The sequence below is a fragment of the Mixophyes fleayi genome, chromosome 2, assembly GCF_038048845.1.
Source record: "Mixophyes fleayi isolate aMixFle1 chromosome 2, aMixFle1.hap1, whole genome shotgun sequence".
Taxonomy (NCBI): domain Eukaryota; kingdom Metazoa; phylum Chordata; class Amphibia; order Anura; family Limnodynastidae; genus Mixophyes; species Mixophyes fleayi.
Genome location: NC_134403.1, coordinates 328,273,382 through 328,283,226, shown reverse-complemented (window position 1 = coordinate 328,283,226; position 9,845 = coordinate 328,273,382). Strand labels below are relative to the sequence as shown.

At 39.2% G+C, this 9,845-nt stretch overlaps 1 protein-coding gene across 1 annotated transcript in view; it reads right to left on the bottom strand.

Annotated features, from left to right (window-relative positions):
- Positions 1–1,001: 1,001 nt before the first annotated feature.
- Positions 1,002–9,845, bottom strand: part of NEK8 (NIMA related kinase 8) — a 50,450-nt gene continuing 41,606 nt past the window's right edge. Inside the window, exons 14-15 of the mRNA XM_075196826.1 lie at positions 5,476–5,634; positions 1,002–3,028 (exon numbers count right to left, since the gene is read on the bottom strand). Of these exons, the coding sequence (XP_075052927.1) occupies positions 3,003–3,028; positions 5,476–5,634 (185 nt within the window). The 3' untranslated portion in view covers positions 1,002–3,002. The remainder of the gene's footprint in view (positions 3,029–5,475; positions 5,635–9,845) is intronic.

Sequence of the window (9,845 nt, the reverse complement as noted above, 5' to 3'; positions counted from 1 at the left end):
TCAGTGCTGCTTTCAATGTCAAGCTCTTAATACGTTTAATGGAACTCAGATCGGTGTTCAATACTCTATTCAGAGTACACCAGTTTTTTTGAGGAAGGGCCATAAGGGTCCAGTCAGACAATTATCAGGGAGGCAACAAGAGTTGGCCCATCTACTGCTGTTCTTCCAGGAGTGCCTGGATCATGGTTTGAGACCTAGCACTGAAGGTTCATGCACTTTTACCAGAGGTGCAGAATTTCTTACAGGTAGTGATGCATATGCAGCCTCTATACACCCCCCCCCCCCTCCCCCAACCAATAACTCCTTGGGATCTCAATCTGGTGTTGACAACCTAATAGTGTCCTCCTTTCGAACAGTTGAGTTCAGTGGAGTTAAAATTCTTTACCTGGAAGACAAACTTTATTTTGTCACGGCGATAGGGTTTCCGGGATTCATCTCGGGACCCTTGGGACTAGCTGTGGCAGGAATGTAGTGGAAACTGGGAGGCCGGATGAATATCTTGCTCATAAAGGTTGCTCTATTCCTGTATAGCGGATGCTAGGAGGAGGAATGCTGGTTTGCACTCCATACTGAAATAAACGACTGAAATCTGGACCTGATGGACCAGAACCTGGACGTGGGAACAGAGGGGACATGAACACATGACCAGTAGCTCCAAGAACTCAGATGAATATAGTACCACAACTGGGACTGGGAAGACTCAGAACTCAGTGCATAAACAGGGGTGTCAACCTCCTGAACAGAATAAGCCTAGAACTGGCCTTGGACAACTCATAACCTGAGGTAGGCCTGGAACTCGGTACCCTGAGACACAGAGACACTCCAGAAAGTGGATTAATCAGAACAACCACCTACTACCCCAGATAGCCAGTAGGAGAGACAGGAAGAGCTTTGAAGAGAGAAAGATCCACACAGATGGTAACAGCTGGAATCTGTACATGAGCATATAGAATAAAGGTGAATCCACAAGAGGAGTTAATAGCCAAAGTCTTTATTTCAGCAGGCAGAATTAAGCTGAATTCACACAATAGGTAAATGATTTCGACATTACCAGTGCTTTGAAGACTTAGGTTCATATGAAGTACACAGAATTGATGATCTTTTGGTTCTCTATGAGAGGTTGACCGGTGTCCAAGCAGACCATTGTTAGGTGGATTACTTTGGAAATTCATCAGACTTATAGTAGGGCAAGAAAGCCTATTCACAAAAATCTTATGGCACATTCTACCGGATTAGTGGGTGCCTCCTGACCAGTGTGGCACATGCCTTGGTTGAGCATTTGTGCCGGTAGTCATCTAGTCTTTGGTCCACACGATCACAAGATTTTACAGATTAAACATTTTTTGTTCTATTTCTTGTGCCCATTGTTAAGGTCATAGTTTAACAGTTGCTGTTTGTTTGAGAACCTTGTTCTCTCCTCTTTCCTCTCTCTTCTCATGCTTTGTTAAACAATTACTGAAGATTCCAGCAGGTATAGAAAGGGAGGAGATTAGACTTTTAGAGACAAAATTAAATTGCCCAAAATCCACTAGAAAGACTCAATAGCCCAATATTACTGTGCCCCCAATGGATTTAGAGAATATGATTTTAAAAAAATTGCATTATTACCTGTTCATATAGGTGTATTGTGTGCTAAGGTATAGGTAAAATGTCCACTTTAAATACTCATTCAGTGAGTGTTGTTTAATAAATAAATAAAAATATACAGATTACAGAGACAAAGTAAAAAAAATGGTGGCAGTGAAAATTATAGCATAAACAATTTGTACAGTATATAGATATAATAGTAATATTTTGTAGAAAATCAAATATGAAATTTAAGCTGCTACTTTGAAAATCTAAAACTAAACATTACATTCTTAGAAATCTGATTTCAATGTAAATATGCAAAACATATATATGAAAAGGTTATACAGTTGTTTTGAAAAACCTTAATACACCTTACATATTTTTAAAGATATAGTTATGGCTGGATGCCACTGCCTGAAAAACAAATGACTACTTATAAAATACAGGCAGCAGTTGGCAAGCTTCTAAAAATGATCCAAAGTTATAATCCCCGATTTCATTAAACATTATCAGACAAGCAAACAAATAACAAAGCTGTAGATAAATGTGACACGGGATCCGTCTTTCCAAAAACTGGTGTCAAGAAAGACGTCCTAAGTGTTTTCAGTCGATTATCGGTCCAATAAAATGATGAACAACCGTTCGGCATAATATTACATTAGTGTGTATGCTCCAACGATGAACGATTATCATTCCAAAGCACTTCGTATTGTCTCATTTTATTTTTACATCAGACTAAAAATGTTGTTCCAATTCTGCAGTGTATATACACTCATGACTGGCAGTGTCTATAGATCTCTATGGAGTGTGCAGAGTCATGATCGTTTCAGCTGATGGTTATGACAGATGAAGAGCACAGAGCTGAAGGTAGCTTATGTAAAATGTGTTTTTACTGGAGTCTACATGCCGATCAATGCTTTTTTTTTTTTTTTTTTTTTTTTAATCGTTGGTAAAATCGTTAAGGATATCACATTGGGAGAAATTTTGTATAGTCTGTACCAAAGACAAAGGTCTGCATGTACACCCTGGAAAAGAAGATGACATATCTGAAAAAAGAATCATACCTAATGCTCTTTCTTCGGTTATTCCAGAAGTCGGATATATCACAACTTTTACCTGGAAAAGATGATTTGCTGCAGATCATACAAAGTTTTTGCAGAAGTACAAAACAATGAAAAGGACTAAACATATATACATTGAAAGTCTTGTAACTTAATTTAGCATAATACTTCAGCTATAGAGTTGGAAATATTTGTCTTGTAGAAAATGATATGTACATAATTTATAGAGATATTTGACAAGGCGTAAAATACTAAATGGTTGTAATCAGGCTCCTATTGACAGTAGTTTGTCAGAAAACATTCTGCAGGGGAGATTTATTTGATGTCTGTGGCTCAGGAACAAGTCGACTGATCTCTCTCGACGTCTTCCTCTCACACAGAAACATCTTCAACGCCGGCTGTAAATGTAATTTAAACAGTTATTTCATGAGGACATGTGGAGAAGATATCTCCCACTGTGAGTAAAGTAATGGCAAACTGATATCACTGACAAGCAGACTGAAAGGTTGATAATTCCCTGTATCGACCCTGTACCTCTCCACAAGAGATGTTGTCCACACGTTACAAACCAGCCCTCGATCCTTTGTAAAATTCTATTCTATAGATTTCTGAATGTTTTACTGTAAATAAACTAATACATTACAAACATTTTAATTCATGGAACTAAGCCCGAATAAATATGATTCCTTCATACAGTTAATCCGAGACTGGGGTACTTTAAAAAAAACAATGCAAACTTTTAATTGTCTTATTTTAATTATTAAAAATAAACTTTTAGTCAATTCTGAATTATCTCCAGTTGCATACCATAATATACTATATATTGTATAATATTATTATATTTAATATATGCTAATAAAAACCTAACCTCCTCCTCCCCAAGAATTATATTCCCCAGGAAGAACAACCAAACTTGTTTTTGGCAGTGTGAAGATTTGTATGCGATAGAGTTAGAAGTTTTGGGTCATTAAACAGAACATAAGATAATATACACTTGGGTACCGTTCATTCTGACACATACTAAAGGGTTTGACAACCCACCCAAAAGTAATACTGAGTGTGTGGGAGGCAGCTTTGTCACGATGGAGCGATGACAAGATACTATGCAGACACTAACAAATATTCTCCACACACGAAGAATAGCAAAACTGACACTATCTAAGGAGGAATTACTAATTTTGAATGTGATGAAGAAAGAAAATATGTGGTTTGTCTCTCTCATATAAAGACAGGCTGAATCACTGAAAATGTTTCATCAAGTGCTGTACTTTCCTTGGTATGCAGATGTATCAGTTACTTTCTACGGAGGTGTGGTTGCTGAGTAAACGCTTTGCATAGACAGTAAAAGCAACATGTAGAACATTGCAACACTGGAGAAGTAAAGATGGACGTAAGTCAGAAACCCAAGGGAGCAACAGCCTTGTTCCCCACAAAAAACACTGGGACACAAGAATAAATCTGTCTGCATATGCAATCATGTTGCTATATACATAAATATTTTACTATATCAGTGAAGGGTTAAAGGCACTGATAAATACAATACAATCAGTCACAGATATAGAGGTAAGGGTTCCCATACATTGACAGGACTATACATATGCAATTGTCAGGGGCAAACGCAGGATTTGTAGAGGGGGGGTTTTACACCACGCCGCCAGTGAGCGTGGCCAGCATGTATGGGGGCGTGGCTATAATTTTAGACAGTGCTTGGCTGCTCTTCAACTCTTCCTATCCCCATAATATACATGGGCAATGCTCTCCCTTTTCATGCAGAGCCGTGTGAAGCGGGGACAGAGTCCAGCCACCTCAATTATACAGTGCCCCAGGCTTTTAACTTTCCAGATATCTTGTATACACCGTCCGAGAACTGTGCTTATCAAAGGAAAATGTCTGAGTGGGTGTAAATTGCACATCCTATATTATAATTTACATTTATGTGGGTAAGCTTTGAAAACCTTCACAGTCATATTTCACTTATATATACACTTTCGCAATGTTTGCCTATTTTTCATAACTTATGCAGCAGCATTAAAGTGCATCTTACTTTTGGTGGAGGCAGCCATTTTGTGGGCTAAACCAATATGAGACTGCAGCCTATTAGTTCACTAAGAACTATTGCACTAGATCATAAAGCACTTTGGGCCTTATACCTCAGAGAGGCCGCTCATTGTTAGGGAACTGATAGGCGAAATATTGGGTCTGCTCAGAAACTGGCTGCATCCACTGTGTTTAGATGACAGGTACACTTTAAATTATACCCCAACAAGATTTAGCTGTTGCAATGTTCACAAATAATTAGACACAGTAAATGTAAATTATATCAGAGGGGCAAAGGACAAAAAAAAACAAAACAGGTTTAGCTGGAGCATCAATGGTAACAGAGCACTGGTTAATAGTATTGAACATATGTGTTAAAATGACATGACTTGTGGGAAGCAAAGCACCTTTCAACGCTCCTTTCGGAAATATAAACCATAATAAGAGAGGGCCTTGTTTAAGGAGCCGTGTACAGATCTTGCACTGAGTTTCAAACACCCAAAGGTATAAGCTTCTACCAGAGGCGAGAGCTCAAATAGCTGAAATGTCAGTGTAAAACCCCTCCATTCTTTACATAGTTTTTGACATTGTCTGTTGGATTCTAGCCAGCAATCATATTCACTGTCAGTTCCTAATGCTGAGAACAGCATAGGATTACAGTGACAGGATTTGTGGAAACAGCCATATATAATGGTTTCAGGGCTTATTGCAATCAATGTCATTGACAGGAAACCTGGCATAGCTGAAATGTCCCTGCAGGACCTGGCTCCTCCATATTAATCTGTGTGCACACTCGTGGCATACTTACGTTTCATAGCTAAAAGAGTGTTGCCATGGCAACAGGCCACTGATGTCACAGTATGGGGGTGACTCTCCTCCAGTAGGACCATTTTGGGTGTCCCGATTCCCTCGTCTCTGCGTCCTAATCGTCCCCTGGCCCCCTTTCCCCAGGTGAAGACTTGACCATCTGCAGAGGGAGTATCTACAATTGTTAGTGAGGATTATAGTACAGTCACATAAAGCAAACAGCCTGCACTGCTCCCAGTTTATCCCTAAATAGACCTTTCGCTCTTGTGTAAGAACATGAAAGCTAGGAAAACACAAGACAATGTGGCAGCACACTTGTCAAAATACGGCAGTTGTTTATTTTTCACACATCCGTCCAAGGATTGTCCACAGACAGCTGAAAATAACATGTAACATAAGTATAAGGGTCCTGCTAACAGACACTGGAAGGTTATAGGTATAAAAGGAGCATTGCTCATGTTCAGCCTGACAGCAGAGTGCAATAGCTTAGATCGATATAAGTAATAAAGGCAAATATAATGATGGGACCAGTAATAAATAAACTTGTGAATGTTACATTAAACATTTTATAGAATTCAAGCTTTTTATGATAATTCGTTTTTCTAAACCACATTTTTTTTTTTTATACCGTGACAAAATGAAATATGTATATATGTATCTATAGATGATGTCTTGTCCTTAGTGCCCCCACCAATCACAAGTGACACGCCACTTTCTCAGTTCAGCCTAAAAACAGGCTAAAGGTCAGTACAGGTAACACTGAAGGAAAACCAGATGTACTATAATAACCTATAATGGTCATTATGCAGGAGCCTGACTAAGACTTAAATAGAGGACTTACATATTACATAAATTAAGCTGGGTACACACCTATGCAATTATCGAGCAGATCACACGTTTGATCAGATATTGCAATAATGTGTACGCTACCACAATTATGTTTTATCCTACCGAACACATTACATCGTTTGATTTGGTTTTATTAACTTCTTAAAAATCACGTTTGACGATAGAACGATGTCCTTTCAGCAGATGGTTATGAGAGATGAAGATCACAGATCTGAAGGTAAATTGTGTAGGTGTGTACGCATGAATCAGCATTCTCATCTGGACTTTCAATCGTTGGTGAAATCGTTAGAGACACTGGATCTGTGGTATGATTGCATAGGTGTGTACCCAGCTTAGACACACAAGTGCACATGTGACCTTGGGAGATAAGGGGCCCAGGGATGTGCCCCACGGCATGAAGAAAACAGACCTGTAACATTTCTCATAAATAACAGATGCACTCACACCTGCCTGCTGCCATTCCTGAGCAAGCTCTGCACTGGTGGTGTCCTATCCCGCAGTTAAATTAACTTTAGGAGACGGTCCTGGCGCTTGCTGGAAGCTCTTGGGCACCCTGAAGCCTTCTTCACAACTATTGAACCTTTCTCCTTGAAGTTCTTGATGAGCCGATAAATGGTTGATTTAGGTGCAATCTTACTAGCAGCAATATCCTTGCCTGTGAAGCCCTTTTTGTGCAAAGCAATGATGACTGTACGTGTTTCCTTGCAGATAACCATGGTTAACAAAGGAAGAACAATGATTTCAAGCACCACCCTCCTTTTAAAGCTTCCAGTCTGTTATTCTAACTCAAGCAGCATGACAGAGTGATCTCCAGCCTTGTCCTCGTCAACACTCTCACCTGTGTTGACGAGAAAATCACTGACCTGATGTCAGCTGGTCCTTTTGTGGCAGGGCTGAAATGCAGTGAAAATATTGTTTTGGGGATAAAGTTCATTGTCATGGCAAAGAGGGACTTTGAAATTATTGCAATTCATCTGATCACTTTTCATGACAATCTGGAGTATATGCAAATTGCCATCATAAAAACTAAGGCAGCAGACTTTGTGCAAAATACAATTTGTGTCATTCTCAAAACTTTTGGCCATGACTGTATACAGTGGCATTATTACTTCCTTCTTTCTGCTACCGATTCCTCTCGCTATGCAACCAAGCATCTGACTTGCCTTCCTCATTGCTCTGTTACATTGCTTACCTTACCTTTAAGTCACATGAAATAGTGACTCCTAGCCTTGTCCCCCATTTCTATGGTCACCCAAAGGACCTCAGTTTTTTCTTCAATACTTTGCTAGAGGAAATGCATTATTTCTGAGGTATATATCTGATACAATAAGCCTTTGTTGAGGAAGTCTTTTGTGTATCTTGGAGTAGGGAAATTACTTGTTTGGGGTTTTGTAATTTTCTTTGGTAATGTGTATTCTGCAGGTGTATGAAGAAAGGACCCATGTTAATCTCATGTTAAGTAGACCTTTTGATGTGCAAGGGTCCAGCACCTGAAGGCACAGGACAATTTAATTAAGACTTACTACTAGATTTCCTGGGTCTAAAACAAGATGCAGGAAATCACAGCAAGTTTTAGGATATTACAGAGAAGTGTAAATATTGTTAGCTTTGCTTTGCATGTAAATCCATGTTTGGGTAAACAAATTGCATCTTGGTTCTAAAAATAGCTCAGACCTCAGGGGGCTGGCTTACCCTGTGAGGCTGTGTCCAAATCTGTATAATAAACACTGTCTTGTATTGAAAATTGTTCTTCTTGTTTCATCTGACCTGCTCCCTGGTACCTTCAACCAGGTGAGCAAATAAACATCACTTGCTTCAAAGACCTGCTTGGAAACTTCTCTATCCTGTGACCTACAGATAAGACCCAAAATCGAATCTGTTCCCGGCTGTTTCTGCATCCAGTACCACCACTCTGCCCGCTACCCAGCAGCTCTGGCCAGTGTGATAGGCCATAGGGCATCCATCCACAGCAACCCTGATCCATAGGAAGAGGTCAGGAGTACCAGCCCAGGTACACCAGCAACGGGGTACACTCGCAGTGTCAGTTACCCACAAGAAACCCAGTACTGGATGCCGGTAAGGAGTGCAGTGGTGGCAGCATTTGTAAGCCCCTCCTACTGCGGTTAGAGGGCGCATTTGGGATAACGAAAGGGAACGGTGGCAAAGTAAGCCCTGTCGGTTCCCAGCAACAATAGACCGGGTGGCATAGGCAGTCCATCCTGTCACATAAGTGTTTTTATTTTTAGTTGTCCTATACTTGCAGCACTTATTGTAATAGTTATTTCGGTCACTGATATTTGTGTTTACCTCATCAACCAATTAGATTAAACAGAATAGTTTGAAAAAAGTTCCCACTTTGCACTTCTCTGACCAAGAGACCCTTTGCATCAATAAAAAGTATAGAAAAATGTAAAAAAAAATGCTCCCAAACCACTAAAAGACATACTTTCACATAACTTACATCCAGAGGTGGAGATTTCTAAGCAATTTTCCCTGTACTCCACTTTTCAGATTATCCTCTAATCAAATGGAGGTAAATGTGTTTGTTTCTATTTATGAAGTGTTTTACCTCATTGTTCAAAGTCTTCAATACCCTATGTGTGCTTTACTATGGACGATGTGCTCCATAAACAGGTGCATGTTCCCCAAAAACCTGTATTGCCCATGTGCAGATATTCTCACAGGCAATGACTGATACGAGTTTGTTGAAACACAGCAGCGCACGTCAACAGCTATACACTACATTACATTTCAGTTCTGGATGGCTGCATTTCTAGGGGAAGAATTGTGTTTACTTATGGATAAGCAATACCAAGTCCGGAAAAATATTATTATATACTAATATTTCCCCAAGATTTAAATGTTATGGGACCTTTTGTATTAATATTATTTTTTATTACTGCATTTTTAAGTATTATGTTTTAAAAAATATACAAAACAAAGAACATGTCAATGAAAGTTAAAAGGCCAGACTACAGTTATTGTGCTTATCAATTGCAATTCAAAGTTTACAAATGAGGGACTTATGTATATAAATACCTACATAATAGCAACAACATGTAAATGGACATACAGATGGCAACAAAAAGGTTGAAAATTCTAATTCATTTTGCACGCAGTCCCCATTTTAGCTACAATCCCCAACCAAATTAACTCAGTGGGGGTTCTCCAGCATTACCAGGTTAGCTGATAAGAGCAATTGGACCACTCAGACTTTTCAGTATTTAAGCGCAGAATGAGAGATTCAATCTATTAGGATTTTAAATGCATATTGAATGTGCAATCGGATTGGGGAAAATACATGGACATACAATCAAGTGGAACATACACATCATCTTATTATCCTAGCAGGTTTTAATCTGTTAGACCACTCTGTCCTCCAGAACTGGAACATATCATGTATATAGTAGTGAATAAATAGGTGCTTTTTTTTTTTTTTTTTTTTAAATTAACACCCTCCATCCTCGTCTACACTGAAACTCAAATGTGACTCCCTAAATCCTCAGCTGCTAGCAGATACTT